This window comes from Enoplosus armatus, chromosome 3 (assembly GCF_043641665.1).
Source record: "Enoplosus armatus isolate fEnoArm2 chromosome 3, fEnoArm2.hap1, whole genome shotgun sequence".
Classification (NCBI taxonomy): Eukaryota; Metazoa; Chordata; class Actinopteri; order Centrarchiformes; family Enoplosidae; genus Enoplosus; species Enoplosus armatus.
In genome coordinates, this window is record NC_092182.1 from 12,674,332 (window position 1) to 12,695,438 (window position 21,107).

At 40.7% G+C, this 21,107-nt stretch overlaps 2 protein-coding genes and 1 long non-coding RNA gene across 4 annotated transcripts; all 3 read left to right on the forward strand.

Annotated features, from left to right (window-relative positions):
- Nucleotides 1-676: 676 nt before the first annotated feature.
- pa2g4a (proliferation-associated 2G4, a) lies at nucleotides 677-7,570 on the forward strand. The gene is made up of 13 exons (XM_070902082.1): nucleotides 677-816; nucleotides 2,064-2,192; nucleotides 2,498-2,603; nucleotides 3,487-3,556; nucleotides 3,662-3,754; nucleotides 3,975-4,038; nucleotides 4,257-4,335; nucleotides 5,039-5,117; nucleotides 5,263-5,396; nucleotides 5,507-5,601; nucleotides 5,700-5,827; nucleotides 5,920-5,973; nucleotides 6,131-7,570. Exons 1-13 carry the CDS (start codon nucleotides 735-737, stop codon nucleotides 6,191-6,193), a joined length of 1,176 nt encoding a protein of 391 aa, XP_070758183.1. The 5' UTR covers nucleotides 677-734; the 3' UTR covers nucleotides 6,194-7,570.
- Nucleotides 7,571-8,752: 1,182 nt separating this feature from the next.
- Nucleotides 8,753-10,689, forward strand: LOC139282761 (uncharacterized). The gene is made up of 4 exons (XR_011597307.1): nucleotides 8,753-8,785; nucleotides 8,886-8,912; nucleotides 9,400-9,422; nucleotides 10,364-10,689. It is a non-coding gene; the product is annotated as an uncharacterized lncRNA (long non-coding RNA).
- A 1,769-nt stretch (nucleotides 10,690-12,458) lies between these two features.
- On the forward strand, nucleotides 12,459-20,741 carry crbn (cereblon). 2 transcript variants are annotated; one of them, XM_070902081.1, is made up of 11 exons: nucleotides 12,459-12,537; nucleotides 12,830-12,942; nucleotides 13,123-13,325; nucleotides 13,824-13,973; nucleotides 15,451-15,613; nucleotides 16,108-16,170; nucleotides 16,278-16,362; nucleotides 16,505-16,620; nucleotides 17,912-17,976; nucleotides 19,653-19,784; nucleotides 20,558-20,741. In XM_070902081.1, exons 1-11 carry the CDS (start codon nucleotides 12,459-12,461, stop codon nucleotides 20,739-20,741), a joined length of 1,353 nt encoding a protein of 450 aa, XP_070758182.1. The 2 variants fall into 2 exon arrangements, with proteins under 2 accessions (XP_070758182.1, XP_070758181.1); XM_070902080.1 differs by having other exon boundaries at nucleotides 12,459-12,531.
- The last annotated feature ends 366 nt before the right edge of the window (nucleotides 20,742-21,107 follow it).

A 21,107-nucleotide genomic window follows, 5' to 3' on the forward strand; every position in this document is an offset into this window, starting at 1 on the left:
TCATGCTTTTAAGGTTTTGGTAAACAGGGCAACAGGGAAACACTGTCTGTGGAGGGAATTTTACACTAGAAAGACTCTGGAAGATGCCCACTTGAGATGACTAACTTAGACTGCTGAAGTCTCATATAATAACATTTAGATAAATGTTTGAATACATTTCTGCACAACAGGAGGAATGTGGGTTTTGTACCCCTTCACTTACATTGGAAGCACTTTAGGAGGGGATCTCTTAATGGCCAGTTTAGACAGGAGGAATGATTGCAGTTTAAATGTTCATATGGGTACTTGACGACTGTTTTAAGACTAACATGAACAAATTATAAACCTATCCTTTACTACAAAATGGAAACAACGACTTAATAGATATGTTTACTGCAGTGAGTACCACACAAAAGACCTACATGTAGGCTACACAAGGTATTTCGGCAGTCTCCCTTCTTCTTCTTCTTCTGCTGCTGCTGCTGCTTCTTCTTCTTCTTCACTGAGTTAATGGCGGGTCGCAAACCAACGTGTATAGGTGCATACCGCCACCTGCTGTGTATTTTAGCAGTAGCAGCAGCTCTGCATTTTGGCGGGTTGGGGTCGCTGTGACGTCGATAGTGTCACGGTGAAGTGGGGGGGGCTTGGAGGGTAGCAGGAGGCCGGTGTTAGCTGCTCCGGTTAGAGCCGAGGTGAACTGCCCGGGGAACTGTCGCTGTTCAGGGCCGACTAGCGACTGAAACTTCACTGCCAAGATGTCCGACGACGAGCAAGAGCAGACCATAGCCGAAGACCTTGTGGTCACCAAATACAAGATGGGTGGTGACATCGCCAACCGTAAGTAAATTTAATTGAATAGCCGTTGGTGACTGGGTGAAATAAACTGCTCTGGTCGGCCTGTCGTGCAGCCAGCTAACGTTAGTTTCCCCACACAGCAGCAGCCATGTGGTTTACATGCGAGGCACACATATGCTATCCGAGCTTGTTAGCTAGCAGGTGCGGCTGCTTCGGTTTTAGCTAATGCTAACACCTCTGTTACTGCTGCTCTACGTTGACTTTAGGCTTTACTGGAGCGAGCTGTCCAGTGTGTTTAACTAACGTGGGATGCTAACTGACCGGCTAGCTCAGCCTGTTGCCCAGTCCAGCTAAGTCAGCTAAACATGTTAAGTCAACGTTTACGAGCTGAAAGATAAGCAGGCAGCCGTAGATATGAAGCCACTTTAACGTTAGAGTTCATGTTCACGGTTGTCCTTGTTACACCACCAGGCTGAACTCTATGTGTTAGTTTCTCCCTAACTTTTAATGGTTAAGTTATCTGTTAAATCGACATAGCTGACATGCTAATATGTCTGCTACACGAATAGTATGAGGACTGCATCTTGCATGTTAACGTACTATAACGTTCAGATGATATTATCCTTTTCTTCATTTGCAGACATAGTCGTTTGACTTTTCTGCGTTACTTGTCGAAAATCGTGATGAAACTACTTAGTAATTCACTGCGAATGACGGCATGACTTGGTTATTTTAAATTGTGAGTGGGAAGTCTGGATAAAAGCCTTTGTGACAGTCTATAATCCTATGCCACAACATCAGTATGTATTGTGATATAGTGCACGTTCAGGAAAACAATGAAGTAACGGTTTAGAGATGAGAAATAACCAAATAGTAACGTGTTTTTGGCAAATCCAGCACATTAAATATTTGAGAAATCAAGTTATATTATCATATTGATTACAACATATGAACATTTAATATTATTATAAATATCCTTGATTTCAACATTGCCTGCTGATATATTAAAGAAGGTGTTATCACAGTATAAATGGTACAGCAAAATAGGAAATATTGACAATCAAATAATCACCATATTTTTCAGTCAGTTCCCTGACACCTGATGGCATTAAGCTCATTAATTATATGTGGGCATTCAGTGTTGTCACCTAGTGTAATGAATCATCTCAAGACAATATCTTGGATTATATCTGGCCTCCTATCACAGTATAAGTATGACATTATTGTATCTACCTGCACTACTCTGTTCCTTGTCAGCTCCTCTTAATTATTTGCTGTGTCTCACCCAGAGGCCCTTCGTCTGGTCGTGGAAACTGCTAAGCCCGGGGTGTCGGTGCTCAGCCTCTGTGAGAAGGGGGATGCCTACATCATGGCTGAGACTGGCAAGGTCTTCAAGAAGGAAAAGGAAATGAAGAAAGGTGAGGCAAAGATGATACTAGTCAGTCTGTTGTTGTTCAGGTGAACTGATGTGGACCCATCAAGAAGAGTGTAGATACAGTCATGCAAATTGTTGGTAGTGTGTTTGTGTGCCAGTCCATGCAACCTTGATTAGCTTTAATAACAGCAGTGATTTTAAAACAACTAATATGGTGGCAGAGTATGACAGTTTGAAAGTTTATTAGGTGATCCAAGTGTCACTTCCTCCAACCCTGTATAGTTTTGTTGCTAAACTTGTGGATGATTTCCAAATGAAGACTTGGTGGTTCTCTTTTCCCTCTTCTAGGCATTGCGTTTCCCACCAGCGTCTCAGTCAATAACTGTGTTTGCCACTTCTCTCCCCTGAAGAGTGACCCTGACTACACACTTAAAGATGGGGATCTGGTCAAAATGTAGGCACCACGCTCTGCAGTAATGTTACCCCCTCGTCTCCCCTCGTGTGTCTTGAGTCTCCCAGTGTGTTGTCCTCCCTTCTTTCTTTGTGATATCTTGGCTTGTATGTGAGGGTTTTCTCTTCGCTGTCGGCTGTCTGCTTCATCAGTATGATCTCGTCTTCCTGTCTGTCCTGTGTGGCAAACGACAATTAAGGTTGAACATTGTTTAGAACAGGTGTTTTTGAAGTGATATGTTGGATTTTAGCTTTGATGGCCATCCATCTGCTAAATCCCATTTATCACATTTTTCTAATGCAATGTTGTGCTTTGAAAACGGACGTCAGGTCATCTTAGTTGTTGTGTTGCCACGTATGTCTTCGTCCTCTGTAACATCTTTTTTGTTTCGTGTTGATTTGCTGTGTTTTAGAGATGTTGTGTTATAGCTCATGTTGATGTGGTTACAAACACAAGGTTTGTATATTTCTCATTTTTTGCACACTCCTAGCCTAACCCTCTGGCTGTTCAATTTATTACACTCTGTTATGCTGCTCCCTTGAATTCAGATTAAGTCCTTTACTGTATTCCAGCTGGTGTACAGCCAAAAAAAAGTTCACCTTGGTGTTTGTCTTCAGTTTAATCGCCCTACCAGATTAAATGGTTTTATTTTTTGTCTGACCTAATTGGTTATTATTTAAACTTTATTAGTCTCATTTTCCAAAGTGGAGGACAGTTGACATTTTGTCCTTCCCAAGTTGATTTGATTGAGTGGTTCCTGTATCAACATTAGTAATCTTGACAGCTGGGTGACAGTTAAACTTGCAATGAATTTGACACATGATCAATTTAATTTGTTTTATTGTTGTTTCATACTCTCATCTCTTTTTCCTCTTATTTTGTGTAGAGATCTAGGTGTTCATGTTGACGGCTTCATTGCTAATGTTGCTCACAGCTTCGTGGTGGGAGCCAGTAAGGTGAGGGCCTTCTTCTTTTTTTAAAAACACTGCTTTAGTCCCAGTTTTGTGTCCTCATTAGAGCGCACCTTCAAGTTCTCTTTTCACTGTGTCTTGTGTCTGCAGGAGAACCCCATCACAGGTCGGAAAGCTGATGTTATCAAAGCGGCCCATCTGTGTGCAGAAGCAGCTCTTCGCCTTGTGAAACCCGGTAACCAGGTACAAATAACCACTTCCTCACAGTCTTCTTCATGTCAGCTGTGAAAAGATTTGTGAGATGATTCTGAGTTAAAACTCTGGCTACATGTGTCAGTGTAATGTCGACAGTTCATCCAGTTGTCTTGCTCTGCTGCTCCTCCCTCCTCTGCATCCAACAGATAAAAACCAAACAAACTGTATTTTGCCTGTGAAAGATGAGCTCTTTTTCTCTATTTCTCAGAATACTCAAGTGACAGAAGCCTGGAACAAGATCGCTCAGTCGTTCAAATGCTCACCCATCGAGGGTGAGTGTCTTATTTAAAGTTTGTGCCTCTCAGTGTGCCACATCATGGAAAAGCCATTCAGGTCAACCCCGAGTGTTCACATTTGGATGACGTTTGTCCTTAAATGTCCTTCTCCAATCTCGTCAGATGATGGTGCAAGTGGATGTTTTCATGGGAAAGGCCCATTTATGTTTTCTGTTTTTGATATTAGTTTTTCTTCCTCGCTCTGTGTTTTAAAGGTATGCTGTCTCACCAGCTAAAGCAACATGTCATAGATGGAGAAAAGACCATCATTCAGAACCCGTCAGACCAGCAAAGGTACATTTGGTCACTTTTTATATATAGGAGGGAGGGAGGGAAAACTGAAGCGTTCCGGGGGGGTGTTTTGAATTGCAGTAAACCACTAACCACAACTGGAGTTCAACAAGTAGTGTCTGTTCGGTCCTGTCTATCAATTACATTTCAAATATTGCACAACAATGCTTTTCTGTTCGTTCAGTTACACTAATTTATATTATTTCCATAGAAACATTGGCAGCTTTCTTCATTTCCCTGTAATTTTCTTTCAATTTACCATCCGCCCATAAACATAAGAATGTTTTTTCCAAGCATCCGACCAATTTGACCCGTGATATCAGAGGAATTTAAAGTCTTCTTCAGTTGTTCACAGCTGTTTTGAGCAGGACACTATTGTAATTCTTGTATAATGACTGCAAATGTAACCACATTAAGGGTCGGTCACCCAAATCACAAAAATGCACTGACCCCTATCTAGCCAGACAGTAAGTTTCAATTTGATGTGTTTTGAGATCTCCGCCACACTTGTGAAAATTACATTTGGAAAACTCAACAGTAACTTGTCTTTAGTGGAATACTGTTGTTCTTAAAACAGTGAGATCTGTGGATCATCCTGAATAACTTACTGATTTACCTTAACTCTCTCTCTATGGAGTATGAATAGAGTGCAAAATTACTGACAGTTACTCATCTTTTTCTCTGGCTGCGGTTGATTCACTTTCAGGAAGGACCATGAGAAGGCAGAGTTTGAGGTGCATGAAGTCTATGCTGTGGACGTCTTGATTAGCACCGGAGAAGGGAAGGTCAGTGTCCTCTCTTGTCTTGCTTTATTCATGACCGATAGCTGCTGAAAGTTAACGCTTCCGCTGTAGCTAATACACACTTCACTTTTAATGCTTCATTTACTTCATCTTACTTCATTCACTTTTGTCTCTCATTACCGTTTAGGCCAGAGATGGAGGTCTGAGGACCACCATTTATAAGAGGGACCCCAGTAAGCAGTACGGCTTGAAGATGAAAACTTCCCGTACGTTCTTCAGCGAAGTGGAACGACGCTTTGATGCCATGCCCTTTACTCTTCGGTATGAACACCACAGCTACTAATATACCACCTGCTGAATTTTTAAATTGACTGGCAGCAAGTTGACTATTAATATACTTTAGCTTAATACCACCATCCCTTTTCTATCAGGGCGTTCGAGGATGAGGCCAAAGCCCGTCTGGGTGTGGTGGAGTGTGCCAAACATGAATTGCTACAGCCCTTCAGTGTGCTACATGAGAAAGAGGGTGAGTGTTTACCTCCCCCTTTATCACGTTTTTTTCTTTTTAACAGCTTTCACTTTTTATTTACTAGCCTCCCCCTCATTGTGTGTCTTTGTTCTCAGGAGAGTGTGTAGCTCAATTTAAGTTCACAGTGCTGCTGATGGCCAATGGGCCTCACAGAATCACCAACGGGCCCTTTGATCCAGAGCTCTACAAGTCAGAGCACGAAGTTCAGGATGCAGAGCTAAAGGTGAGATTGTGAATTCACTCGACTTACATCGAGTTACATTACATTAAAAATCTGACTCACTTTGTACTGAAACGTCTCTCCTCCTCCCCCAGACTTTACTACAGAGCTCTGCAAGCCGTAAAACACAGAAGAAAAAGAAAAAGAAGGTAAAGTGTTATTCCAACAATGAATGTGGCAATGAAGCACAGCTCATGTGTCTACCTTGAACAAAACTAGACTTTGACCACCTTGCCTTTTGTGTCACCTCCCAGCTGCAGATAATACATATTTGGTTTAATGTACCTCCCTTTTCACACCATACAGGCCTCAAAGACGGCAGAAAATGCAACTGGACAGCCGACTGAGGACACAGAAGCCGTCGAATAAACAAACTCTGCCTTTCCACACATGCAAGACCCCAAAGAGAAGCAAGAGAAAACATGACAAATTGCCCCAAACTTACTGCCCATTATACGCCTAGGAGAATTGATTTCGCATGATTAAACAGCTGAATTCATAAGAACTCTGAAATCAATTGAACATTTAAAGATCCTACATGGATGCTTAACCCTTTACTGCATTAATTGAAAGTACCATGGAGAGAGTGTTGTTTTTTCCCCCCCTAACTTGAGTAGGAAATAAAGAATATTTGAAAGTAGTTTTACATCTTTAAGAAGACTTGTTGCCAAATGATAAGTGACTGACCTTTGCCTGTTTTTAAGTCTTTCGGTCCCCTTCATGCTTGTGTTATTTGCAGCTGAAAATGTCCTTTTATAAGTAAATCTGAAGTTTACAGTGGACAGTAAAGGGAGTGGGCCAGTCTGTAGTTTTGACATCCAACTGCGGATGAAGGATTATTGGATGATACCAACAGGAACATGGATCATCGGGCCATCATGGTTTGACTGAATTGTCACATGATGTGTCCCTTTGGCAACAAAGTTATAACAAGTTATCTGAACTTGTTTATAGTAAAAAGGAATATCTAGATATTTTATTGGAAAGTTTACAAGCACTTTGTCGCCTCGTTCATGTGAGAATCAGGAGATGACGATGAGTTTAGTCATTATCAAACAGCTGGGACCTGTTTAAAACATTTCATTAGAAACACCTTTTCTCAACTACACCATGCAGTAAAGGGTTAAATTATAAACTTTGTCTCAATCATGAAATGACAAACTAAACAATGTAACACAACTGACAGTAAATGACAGTAATTACATGGTTGGTAATATAATAGATGGCGCTTGCGTCAGAGTTGATGTAGTGAGGCTTATGGTTACTGTTCTGTCATCGAGGCCTGACCACATTTTTGGCTGAAACTACATGTTTAACCACACTAGATTCTTTTAAAGCAATAACCTGAGCAGAAGACTGGAATATTTTTAAGTATACAGGCAAAGAAACGGCTGTAATCAGCTTGACTTTAGGGAACAAAACTGCTACATTTACTGCCATTCCCCTTGAATTTTATGAAAAGATAGAAACCTCTACGTTCCAATTTTGAGAAACTTTTCTATTAGTGACACCTGGTACTTGCTTTACTACGTCATTAGTCTTGTGAAACATGAAAACTTAAGCTGCTGAAGCTTGAGAAAGGTTTTGTGGGTGTCTTCAGTGGAGCTGGACCAGTAAGAGATCATTTCAGTGTTGGGTCAGATTTGTCAACAGTTGATTATGTTGAGAAAAGGAAAATCCTGCTTTGTAGCTCCGTCAGTGGGCAATGGAACTTTACATCTAATTAAATAAAAACATTTTCATACATTTGTTTGTTTTTCTGAAGGTATTTGTCAAAGTTCAGTATGTCTGCAGTGAAATATCAAGACTGCATGAATAGTGAAAGTTTTAAGTTCAGAAATGGTGGTGTCAATGGTTCTGAAGGAGAGGAAATTAGATACAGCGTCCGTAGGATTGGCCAATATGATCTATACACCATGCTGTTTACATTTATATATAATATCTCTGGGTGTGTTAGGCCATTGATGTGTTCTTGGAAATCAATGACCAGAATGACTGTGGCAACATTAGATATTGATTTTTTGCATCTATTGTAATGAAGTAACTTGATTTTGTGAGCATTTAATTTGCTGGATTTAACAAAAACTGCCATTTCTGCCTGGTTATTTGATTGATTTTCCAACTAATTTACTGTATCATCACAGATATTGATAACACAATATTAACTTGCTTATGGAGGATTTTATCTATATCGCCCTCTCCTAAGCATCATGATGGTTTTGTGCATAAATCGATTGTCAGGTTAGAGAAGTTATTCTATGATCAATTATAAAGAAAATAAGAGTTTTGACATCTGACAAAAAATAAATCTAATCTCAAGGTCAATTGAATTACTGTACTGGGGGCTTTTGATTACATCACACAATCCTGAGCAGGTCTAGGACTTCATCTGCTTATGAGGACTGTGTGAAAGGTAGAAAGCACCAGATAAACTACTAAATGGACCTTGAGGTGAGATTGTATTGTCAAGTGCTAGTTCCAATGTCAACAATGGATTTTTTTTTTGTTATGTAGTAACACTCCACTTTCATTTATTTCTATGGTTTGCAAATAAAATGAAATTTAAATTTTAAGTTAAGTCAAGGAAGTGTTTCCCCTGCAGTAATGAGTAGGTTCATTGTTTTCTGTAGTCGAATTATTCATATTTTTAAGTTAATTCAGTAGATAGAGATATAACTGTAATGTGAAACCTTTTTAAACAAACACCCGGCCTGTTTATTTACGGGATGATAGACTAGTTTTCGTTAAAAGTCCTAAAAACTGGGCTCAGTCTCTGTTTATCGCCTTGAAATTGTAGGTGTTAGATTAAATTGATGTGCCATGTCCTGACCATCTAGACTACATTTCCCAATGAGCTAGTACGAAAACACAGTTGACGCTGGTAGATGACGTAGATCACCTGTATAAATACAGCCCTCTTTCTTCGTCACATCCTCTTTCCGTTGCTCTTCTCTCTTCGAGGTATGGGAAATCCTTTCTCTGCTAAAAGAATCCAAACTAATCATTAAGATATACAAGTCATCCACAGTCACTAATAATTGTATTTGTTTAATTTCAACAGAAACTTCTCCACACGATGAGAGCCAAGGTGAGTTAACCAGCTAATCTTAGTATTTTAGCAACTTTTTCAATCCTCTTCCTGTTCCAGTCAACGCTGCTAGCTAGCATCACCCCCTGTGCTGTTTCACATTGTCTGATGGCTTAAAATGTTTTTGTTAATGTATCTCTTCCCAAGTCGTAACACTGTTTTAATAACTTATTTGTTAATACAAGATGTTTTAAAATGGTGTGAATGCTATTGGTGCAGGAAGGCCCGCTTTGGTGCATGCTGTACGGTTAGCAATGCTACACCTCTGAGTAGAGATAACGCTAGCTATGTTTATGGTGAACGGTCCAGTTCTGACAGAGGTTAATGTCTAAAGCACCAGTGTAGTTTGCAGTGCTTCATCCTAGCAGTAGCTTCTCTGCAGCATATCACACGTGCTGTCTGTCACATAGTCAATAGGTGGGAGGGAACACATGGCTTACTGAACTGCACTCGATGTACATTAATAAATCTCCCTCTTGTTTTCTAGTGGAGGAAGAAGCGTATGCGCAGGTAAGAATTATGATCCATTCTTGTACAGATTTCTCATTGCCAGAAATCGTTCCAGTATTTTGATACATGCTGACAAAGGTCAGTGTGCTTGTATAACAGAAAACTCTTGTATATAATAAATATTACTGCAGTTCAAGTCTAGCCGATAGGTCTCAAATGTCTCTGAATTGTGTCAATATCAATAAGAACTTATTGACATGCTGCTTTTATATTGGTTACAGCCACTATCTGAGGCGCTTTGTACACTTAACCACTGTCTGCAGTCTGTTTTATACTATTGCTACCACTTCAGAAATTCAAATACATGCTGTAGAGGTTCAGTTTGACGTCTAAATACTGACCCATAATTTACCAAAGTCTCTAGTACTAAAAGCAAGACAAGAACCTGTTCCACAAATATGTACATGGCTCTAAGTTTAAATGGCTTGGTTCTCGGAAGTTGTCATTATTGGCTACTTGTTTCCACAACATTTGAAATGCAACCATTTTATCATTTGAGAAGAATTGGTCTTTGTAAGTGTTCTTGCAGTTTCATGCTTGAATGTCAAGTCTTTAATATCACACCAAATACTAGCCTTGCATTTAAAGGTAAAATGTACACTGTTATGGCCAAGTCTTTAACTGTGAGTCAGAAGGCAGGTTTAGGGATCTCTAGACAGAACTGTACCCAAGACGGGTCTCTACACTAATTGTAGATGTTGATCAATACTTTGCTATCCACTCACAACCTCATGTACCAGGTTCATTTTTTGTAATTGGCCATTAAATCCCTTATCGGGTCACAGCTCAGGGATTGATGCCAACATGTGAAACAACCTTTTTAAAGTGTGGATGATATGTGGTGTTCCCCATCAGTCCAGATATGTGCACTATTAAATGAGCATTGAGTAGCTAACCTGTTCTTGACAGCTGCTTTTTTTTCTTTTTTTTTATCCCAACAGGCTGAAGCGTAAAAGGAGAAAGATGAGGCAGAGGTCGAAGTAAGCCCTCATCCCCGCCAGCTTGTGATCCTGTCGAAGCCTCTCCAGATGACTGACGCATGTGGCTGAAGTGGAGCCTCAATCGGTGGAACAGAGGCCTAAACCCTGATTTCATGACTGCGCGTCTCATGGAGCCAACTGTGAATGTCTGACTGGACGATGGCAACGCTGGATGATCTCTTGACATCAGAACTACAGCTGCTTTGTTCATGGAACTTGATACATAAGTGTACCAACAACTGTCTTGTGGTGTATTGAACAATAAATGAACACTGTAAAAAAATTTAGCACCAGTTTCAGCCTCATTTATTCAACATGATTAGTCAGTCTTATTTATGTAAGTGTATTTATTGCCCAACATAAAGAAGTGTTGTGTAGCATAGCTCTGGGTTTCTGACTGGTGTCAGTTGTGCTACTTTGGCTTCAGTCACTTAAAATGTAAGAAACAAGTGTGAACTCTGTATAAAGTGTTCAGTGATTTCTTCAGACCATAGACGTAAGGTTATCAATGAACTTTGCTCCTCTAAAATTAGACTTAATTATAAAATTATTCATTCAAATTGTGTGGAAATTCTTACAATGGAGACTGCACCATGCTTCCATGCTGTAGTACTGAGCCAGCACAACAGTATCTGTGTACTGAGGTGTTGCACTGCATATTCATATGGCTTAGGGTTGGTTATGATGAATAATGGTCATAAACTCAACTGCCTCAATTAAGTTAGTGATTTCCTCATTAAAGGCTCATCAAGGAAAAGCTGGAGAATTTTCTTACTTAGGTGTCAGACCAGTTTTCGTGCCACTTCAATGTTATTGCTGCCCCTCAGAGACAACAAGGGGGCACATTCAAGCTGAAATGGGGTGTTCATGATAAGCGATTGCTGTTAAAGTCAAAGCAACTAATTTGCAGACATTTTGCCATCTTTCATCAACTCAAGTTTATGTTGTATTTCCAATTTAGCTTGATTTGGGGTTTTTTTATTTCTCCATTTATTTCTGCTGTTTTTATCACACTAAATCTGTAACATCAGCGCTTGTTTTGTTGAAAGGTGCTATACAAATGAACTTGCCTTGTGATTAGTTCAATTCAGTGGAATATGTCACTTTATGAAGTGTTATGACAAAGAGCTGAGATAGGATCCTTTCAAATCCTTCTGAGCATTGCTCAAAAGCTCAAACTACTGCTTAACCTCATTTGTTTTAGCTCCTACACTTATGGATACGAATAGGATGTTATGTACAGTATGTCTTGCATTGCTGTGTGTATGTGTGAGTTCGCTGTATGTAAGTGTGTGTGTGTGTCACGCTTTTGTTTGCGATAAATATCAACAGCTAGTTACATTCAGTGATGTAATAAGTATTCATATCCTTTATTTAAATTAGTTAATACTCCATTACAGTAGAAGTCCAACACTTATTTTTATCACCAAAATGTACTCATGGTAACAAAAGAAAAAGTACTCACTATGCAGGCAGAATGGCCTCTCTAAGCTGCAAAGTAACTATAAGTAGTAACTGTCAGAAAAATGTAGTATAGTAAAAGAAAAAGTAAAAGTACAATAATGCGATGTAGCGAAGTAGAAGTAACATAAATGGAAATACACAAGTAAAGTACAAGTATCTCAAAATAAGTACATGTAAAGTACATGAGTACAGAGTAAATGTACTTGGTTACTGTCCACCTTTGATTACTTTAAGGATTCAATCATCATAATCCAACAGTTGTCTCGGTGGGGGCAGTGATCCATATATTTTATGTATACAATCTAAAGGAAATCGATTATTTTCTATGTATTCTACATTTGCATAATCCACCAGTTTCCAAACTTGGGGAAGGAGGGCGGGAGGGCAAAACATGGAGAACAGCAAAAGTTACATACATTTACAAAATGGGGGACATGACAGAAAAACCAGAGACCTCGTTGCATAAATTATGAGCTGCATTATTGAAGCCATTTTGACTCGTGACTCATCGCCAGGGGGCGCTCGAGATCCACCTTGACACTGCACACTGAAGACGCCGTAGAAGAAGAGTTAGTATTGTAAACACAAGGATATGGCTGACGAGAGGGGTGGAGGTGAAGACAACATTAACGACAACATGGGAAACCAGTTACAGCTTTTACCAGGTAACAGTTAAACTCACCGACTGACTGGTCGCTCTGCTCGGTGTTTCACCGGAAGAGCGTTTGTCTCTTCATCTTGCTAACAGCTAGCTAACATTTCTTCACCACAGGCCAGTGTCACAGATCACATCCTGACTGGCACATTTCATTTTCTGAACCTCTGCTTTCACTTTCTTTTACTTTTCATTACCGTCAGAGACTTATTCAGATGGTAAAGTTACAGCTGTAGTTTGTGGTTAGGAGACACTAAAAGCGCAAACTAGCCTCACTGTGAGCCTTTATGCTTGCTGTGCCTTGACAGACAATGAGGAAGAGGAGGAGGAAGATGACATGGAGACTGAAGACCGAGACAGTGAGGATGCAGAGAAGCCCAACATCATCACCTTTGACCCCAGTCTTCCCACATCACATGCTGTGAGTGATGCCTCCACTTGCTTTTTTCAAATAATGGCTCCTTACATGTTTACTACCATACATGTGTAATTTGAACTTCCCAGTGTTTGTTTTTTTAGCTGTCAGAGAGCTGTAGAGTTAGGTTCCTGCAGCTGTTGTGGTCTTGTTGAGTTGTGTTGATGCTGACCCCTGTGGTGACAGTACCTGGGCTCAGACATGGAGGAGTTTCACGGCCGTACAGTCCACGATGATGACAGCTGCCAGACCATTCCTGTGCTGCCACACACGTCTGTGATGCTGGTGCCAGGTCAGACGCTGCCTCTGCAGCTCTTCAGGCCTCAGGAGGTCAGCATGATGCGGAGCGTCATCCAGAGAGACCGCACCTTTGCTGTGCTCGCACACAGGTATGTAGCAATGGAAACGACTCAGTGTCCATCGGTAATCGACAGATCTGATAAATGGAAAGCATCTCTTTGTTTGGTGTATCAGTATGTCATGAGGAGTACTATTCAGCCTATGAAAACTATTGCATAATGTTTTCTGTGACACTTTTAAAGCTGAGAAAGTAATCCTGACAATATCATGAGGGTTACCTTGACTTGAGCCTGGAGACTTCAAATTTATAACAGAAAGTCTGTCTTACAAACTGTGGGCATGGAGTCTGAAAGATCTGGACATTTACTTGGCTTCTAATGCAAAGATGCTATCAAGTTGCATTATGGGAAATGTAGGATCCAGTGATTTTGGAGCTTGAACCAAATGGGGGACCCAGGAAGCCAGGATATCTATACCTCTGCTGCTTTGAGTTTCTTCAACACTATATCACTGGAGTGCCTTTTTAAATTCTTTCTGAGTTTTTGGAGTTTAATTTTAATTGTTTCATTTGATATTTGTTTTTGTAGTGACGCAGGTGAGCCGGAAGCAGAGTTTGGGACGACAGCTGAAATCTATGCATACCGAGAGGAGCAGGAATATGGCATTGAGACTGTCAAAGTGAAAGCTGTGGGGAGGCAGAGATTCAAGGTCCATGAGATAAGAACTCAAGCAGACGGGTAAGTTGAATTGCCCCATAAACAATTAAAGCAAAGGTTAGGGCTGAATGCATGTGCACATTTGAATCAGAGACGCACTCTATGAATAAAGACGTAAACTTTGTGCCATGGTCCTCACATGGAGTAAGGTGGTGGTTGACTACAGGTATCAGAGCCCTGCAGGTTTTTGTCGTAATCATCCAGTCAATAACAGATAATCACATTCAGATTATTCCTGTTCCCAACTACCTGATAAGATAGAAAACTCACATGTTCTTATTTGATACAAACAATGAAATCTAACTGCAAAGCATCACATCAGATATCAGTTTTTGACCAGACATTTCTTGCAGCCCTCTACACAGCATGGTCACGACGAGTGGTGCTCTCATAGTTCACAGCTAGAGGGCAGACTGACTCTACTCACAGTCATCTTCATAAAAAAACAAAGTAAATCATTGTCAGCTTCCACCTTTTTTAAAAAAAATTTTTTATTAGTTTTATTGATTGACTTGTTCTTAAATATGAGTTCATTATGGCTGTGTAGTTGTTTTTCTGCCAATATACTCCTAATACTCTTGAGAGGGTTTAGTTTGTTTTAATTATCATGTGAAAATGCAATGCCTGTTCTTTGTGCCTCCTCTTGTTGGAAGGTACAATAAACAATGGAAGCATCTATGGAGAAAAGCTGCCTATTTAACTGTCGTAGTCATACTATCGATAATGTCTGCTTACATCCCCCACTGTTCAGGAAATCATTGAGGTTTACGGTTTATAAAACCGGGTCTTCATAAAGACATATTTCCCTCTTTGTCTAGTTGCTGTCGTATAATTCTCATAAATTGGCTGCAATAATCCTGTTGACCTCTTGTTGTATTGCAAGTGACCCCAGCATGCGTAGAATTGAAGTTATCACTCACTTAAATGGAATCTGCTGTTGTGCTCTCTGAGGTAATATGACATGAGTATTAGTATAGTGTTTGCTGTATATTTCAATACACTTCTCTTCCTTTTTGTAACATTTCTGAATGTTCAACCTTGACAACATTTGGAAATTCACTGCCACTTGTCATGTTGCAGCATCAGTTTTGTGTATTTTTGTCAGCTTGTGTATCAAATAGATAGAAATTAAACATTGCATATTGTCTGGCAAGATTGAACTGTATGCCATTTTACAGTAGGTGTGTGTTCTGATGTTACACCGAAGTTGTTTTTTTATTGCTCATGTGAATGTTTGTATGTCTGAGCTCCAGAAAGTTCAGTGAGTTTGTCTTGGTGAGGACTTTTTGTTATTGCTGATGGAGAAAATGTACAGACAGCACCTCTTTATGATCATCTCAGATTTTCAAACATCCTGTCAAGCACCTGACAGCATTCAGCCAGCACACCATTTGTTTAACCTGTTTTTTATCTGCTCGTTTCACTGGTCTTCATATGCTTGCCTGTTTTTATTTTTTCCATCACTTATGTCCTTGTCTCCCTTTGTTTCTCTCCTCAGGATCAGACAAGCCAAAGTACAGATCCTTCCCGAAAGAATCCTTCCAGATCCCCTCTCTGCCGTGCAGCTGACACCCCTCTCCAGGCTCCACATGCACCCCTCCTCCAAACCCCCAACTCAGAGCTGCAAACAGGCCCAGTGTTGGTGGAGTAACTACCAACAGGTCCGACACTTACATGCAACATACATGTGTCTTTTGCTATTAACTACTTTAGAATCAGAATCAGAAAAACATTTATTGTCCATCACATCATGTTATCATGAGTAAAACACAAGACTGCATAACGATTATTTCCATTATTGATTAATCAAAAAGTAAGTGTACTGTCCATATAACGGTTTTTCATCGTTTGGACTAGGGCTCTTAGTTGCAATGAGGGGAAATCTTAATGCTACAACATATAATAATATTTTAGACAATAATGTGCTTCCAGCTCTGTGGCAACATATGAAAGACCCTTTCCCATTTCAACATGCAGCTTTGTGCATTGTCATATATGGGTATAAATGTTTGGTTGTCCACATACTTTTGGCCATGTTGTGTAAGTCAGTAATAGCAATATGAGAAGGGAAAAATAACTTAATATTATACAAATTACTTTATTATTATTATGTATAGATGTAATTCGTTAATGGTGCGCCTGTTGTCCATCACAGAGGAAGTTTCACTGTGCCAGCCTGACGCCATGGCCACCCTGGGTCTACGCACTCTATGACTCTGTGAGTACTACAGCCCGTGTGTGCTACTTGGAATTTCCTCCATACATAAACATCACATAGGAGTGAATGTAAAACAAACAATCCGCTTCCTGTGTTTCACCTCACAGGAGTCGCTCATGAACAGAGTGAAGAAACAGCTCCATGAATGGGACGAGAATCTGAAGGATGACTCTCTGCCCACAAACGCCGTAGGTCAGCCTCTGTTCAGTGTATTACAGACGGATTGCAGACGCGTTCACACATGCACACGTACGTCTTTCTGTTTGTGTTCTCTGTGCTTTCTTTCCTTCCTTCCTTTCATCCCGCTCTTTCCCTCCTGCCTGGTTTCTGTCAGACTTCTCCTACAGAGTGGCGGCCTGTCTGCCCATAGACGACGCTCTGCGGCTCCAGCTGCTGAAGATCGGCAGTGCCATTCAGAGACTTCGCTGTGAGCTGGACATCATGGACCGGGTAAGAGAGAGGTCACCACTAACTCGTCGTCCCTGCCCAACCACCTTTCTCCTCTGTCCCTGCAGCCACAGCCACCATTTCCCTTATGGTGTGATAAGATCTGGTGTCGTACTGTGCACACAGCAGCTGTTTTTCCGTCTGATGTTCTTTGGTATATTTAACCAGGGCTGACAGGGGCTGACAGATGTGCTGTTGCTGCTGTATTTCAAGATAGTTTGATTTTATCGGTGGTCACAATGAATTTTAGTACATCTGTAGTAAACCTGCCGTATACATTAGATGTCACATTTAATCTATAAGAGGCATATTCAGTGGAAACCAGCAGTCCTCACTTTATCTTGCCTGCCTCACCATGTTTTAATATAGGGTAGTATAGCAGTTTGGCCTCTGTCTTTACCTCACTGCTTCAAGACACTCACGATTTTTCTACCACCAAATCACGTCCATAATGGAATTATACATATCTCAGGTCACTGGGTATGATATCCTGCCACACAAGCCAATATTTTGGAGATTAATGATGCTTTCTGCAGTTATTTACTCTCAAGATGATATTGACAAAAATGACTAGTAATGCGGATTTGATGGCCAGACAGGTGAGAAGCCTTCACTGTTCGTTTAACTCAGCTAGAATGTTAAAATCTTCAACCATATTAGTTATTTGGGTTTTCATCGAAATGTATTAACCATCTAAACACTGGATTGTCATCACACACTTTGGTGCGCTATGATGGGATTTACCGTAATGACAGTTAGCATATTGGCAGTTATCATTAGTTTTCATTGATCAAAGAAATTATGTAAAATGTGTCTCTAGTAACATTTACATTTGAATGTTATAGCGACAGAAATTACAGATATTCCTGGATGAGGAAGTCCAGTCCACTCTAAGCTTATCACAAACACACACAAACACACACACACACACACACACACACACACACACACACACACACACACACACAAAGCTCTTAGAGTGTAACTACTGGTGAATCACCAGAAACCGTAAAGCTGTCACCAGATGTGTGAAGTGCTTCTTTAATGTGCCGGCCCATTATCTGCATTTTCCCTGCTGTCTGATTGAGGATAATAATCCTCCTTTGTGTGTCTCACTGGCCACTCTGAAGACCTGAACCCGTATCATCCAGCTAGTGGCTCTTGTGGAAGCATAAAGGTTGGGGGTTTGATCATTATAGCCCCCTCACTGAGCCTCAACAAGGAAGAACACGATGCATTGAGAAAATTTGACATGTATGCATCCTTTTAACCCTTTATTGTCTCTCCTCCTCAGTGCACATCGCTGTGCTGTAAGCAGTGCCAGGACACAGAAATCACCACAAAAAATGAGATCTTCAGGTGAGGACACATCAGTACTTTTGCATGTTGTAGCTCAGTTTTAACCTGAATGCTGTTAATAGGCTGCACATCTTTTTATTTTACTGAAAGATAGAAATGGGACATTTTAGGCTGCATTTTACTTCACTTACTGCGTTTTGCTTATATGACTCATCCCTGTAGTGGTTGTGGATATAGTAAAAAAACACATTAAAACAGTTTGACTGTGGCACCAGGAACCGAACTGCTCTTATTTATAATTGCTTTTTTGAATTTTTGTATTTACCTTCGTCACAGTAATTGTTAACACGTCAAAGTCGATGCTGATTTGAGTCTGCGTGTGGAAGTCTGGGGTTACATCATGAACATGAGTGGCCTTGCTCTGCACCTCCACACTCAGTGGTGTGCACACACACGCACACACACACACGCACACAATAATGTAATGTAATTTTCTAACCGTCTATGATGTGTGATGTTTAATGTGTTTGTCCAAGTGACACACAAATCTCCTAACACAAATGAAACTGACCAGACCTTCACTGTATGTTTATAGGAAAAGTTCATTAAGTGATTTGTCTGATTTTTAAAGCGCACACTTCCTCTGACTAACAAAACTACATATGTAGCTAATGCATTTTCAATTAAGGACTCCCACAACTGGAGTACAGTGAATTGCTACTTGAGAAACTGACTCAAAATGAGGTTTTTCGTGCTGATTGTGTTTTGAAGTTTTTGTGCTTCTTTTGTCTGCAAAGACCTGTAGTGTTAAATAATTAGAGCCATAGATAAAAAGTATGTTTTGATGACTTGAACCCAGGATTTTTACTCTAGTTTTACTTAATTTGTTAAAGCCTGAATTAATTAACAGCATGTTATCACCTCAAAAAGCTGATATGGCAAATGTGTTTGCAAACAGTTGCTCATCCAGCTGATTTGGAGCAACATTATCATTCATGTGGAGTCATGTTTCTGACCACATAATGAATTTATATATTCACTCTCCTTTTAGCTCTGTTCTTAGTTTCCACCAACCTCTGAAAGGAATGTCTTTAGCTGCTAAATGCTTCACTTTGTTCACTATCAGTCGTTAACTGTGTCTGTCTGCTGCTGAGCAGGTAGCGCACATTGGATTTATTAGAGATTTATTTTAGCTGAAAACAGCTTCCTGCTGCGGCTGGAAACGCTGCTGATGAGAGTGAACCAAAACAGTAACATTGCAGGTTGTAAAGACCAAAACAATGAGTTAAAAGATGCTGAAATTTTCCATAGAGGTGAGAGGAACTGCAGAATGGAGTTATAATTATCTGTGGGTTTATAATTTTAACATTACACGTAGTCATTTGATCCATTGTTAATACAGAAATATTGATTATAGCAACATTTCCACACCTTGACCCACAGTATGTGGTATATTTGGAAACACTGCTGTGTTAACAAGGTTTGTGGATTTCAACAATGCTTGGTTTAGTTTGTTGTGATGGACTCACTGCTGGGTTCAGAGAGGCTGCAGAATGTTTATGTATAATTTAGGCATTTTAAGGCAGTTTGTCTCCCTTTTATGTCTCTAATCAGTCTCTGGCTGTTTTATTCTTCTTTGAAAGGACCATTCGGATGTTTTGTTTCTGGCCAAACTGTTTATTCAAATAATAATCGCTGCTAATGACATATTCCACCTGCCTCTTCTCTCTCTGCAGCCTGTCTCTGTACGGCCCCATGGCTGCGTACGTCAACCCCCACGGTTATGTCCACGAAACTCTGACTGTCTACAAAGCCAACAATCTCAACCTGGTCGGCAGGCCATCCACACTGCACAGCTGGTTTCCAGGGTAACGCTATACTATGGATAACACAACACACACAGTAAAAAGATTGGCTCAGACCCCTCACTAAGCCTTTCAGTGCTTTCATGAATGCATCTTTTAAAATAAATGTGAGACATACCTCTGACCCACTGCACCGGAGGTCTTAAGCATGCTTTAATATCATATTTGGTCGAGCTATAATCCAGTGCCCCACCTTTTTCTGTATTAAAAGAAACCAAACCAAGAAAACACTTCAAGTTTACCAATGTCACTGTAACTGCTCGATACAGCTGCCATCCTCGATGAAGGAGCAAGCCACAAACCTTACAGAGCCACATTTCAATCCTACAGGGGAGTGTCTGATACTCAAAAGATTTTTAAGTGTTTATCCCTTTAAAGGCTGAAACCTTTAATTTTAAATTTTAAAATCCCCCTCCACTCACAAATGTGTTTTGCCTGCTGTTGCTCTTCTTGAATGTTTGACCTGTGCCGAATGATGTATGTGCGGAGTTTGACACTAGAAGGCTGTTTTCACATTCATCTGCTGAAGGGGAAAAGTTTGGAAGACTTAATAACGTTTATGTATGAGGTGTGGAAGTCAATCGTGGCCCAGTACGCAACTTATACAAGTGTGATGTGGAAATGTAAAACTTCCAGCACACACACACACACACACACACACACACACACACACACACACTGACTGTGGAGGAGAAATCTTGTGTCCAATAGTTAAACTTTGAAGTGAACAATATTTGCGTCTTTAAGGAAATGTTGTCCTCTTCCTTTGCTCTCAGGTACGCCTGGACTATTGCTCAGTGCCGGACCTGCGGGTCTCACATGGGTTGGAAGTTCACAGCCACCAAGAAGGACTTGTCTCCGCCTCGTTTCTGGGGTCTGACCCGTTCAGCTATGCTCCCCCGTATCCCCCAGGGCGAGGGAGAGGAGGGGAGAGAGGGCTCTCGTCTCTTCTGCCTGTGATGTCGGACCATCATTTCCCCTCGTAAACCCCCCCCCCCCCCCCCCGCAAACCTCCCCAGCCTGGATCTACTCTCTGGCTGCGATTACTTTTAGTAATCAATGCATCACACACCTCCTGTCACCCTTGGCAGCAAATCCATCACATTAGTGGAAAGGTCATTCGGCACTCTACGAGCAAATTAGAGCAGGATGGAGGTAGTGATTGTTCTTAAAGGCTCTTGAAATATGAAATATGGCGGAAGCCATGAGATGACTCGGCGCATTGTGATAAAGTGAGAAAGAAACAGCGATTAACAGATTGATTCCAGGACCCATGGTAACATCCTAGCATGCAGCTGCCTGGTCTGCACCCCTGTCCCGCTGATT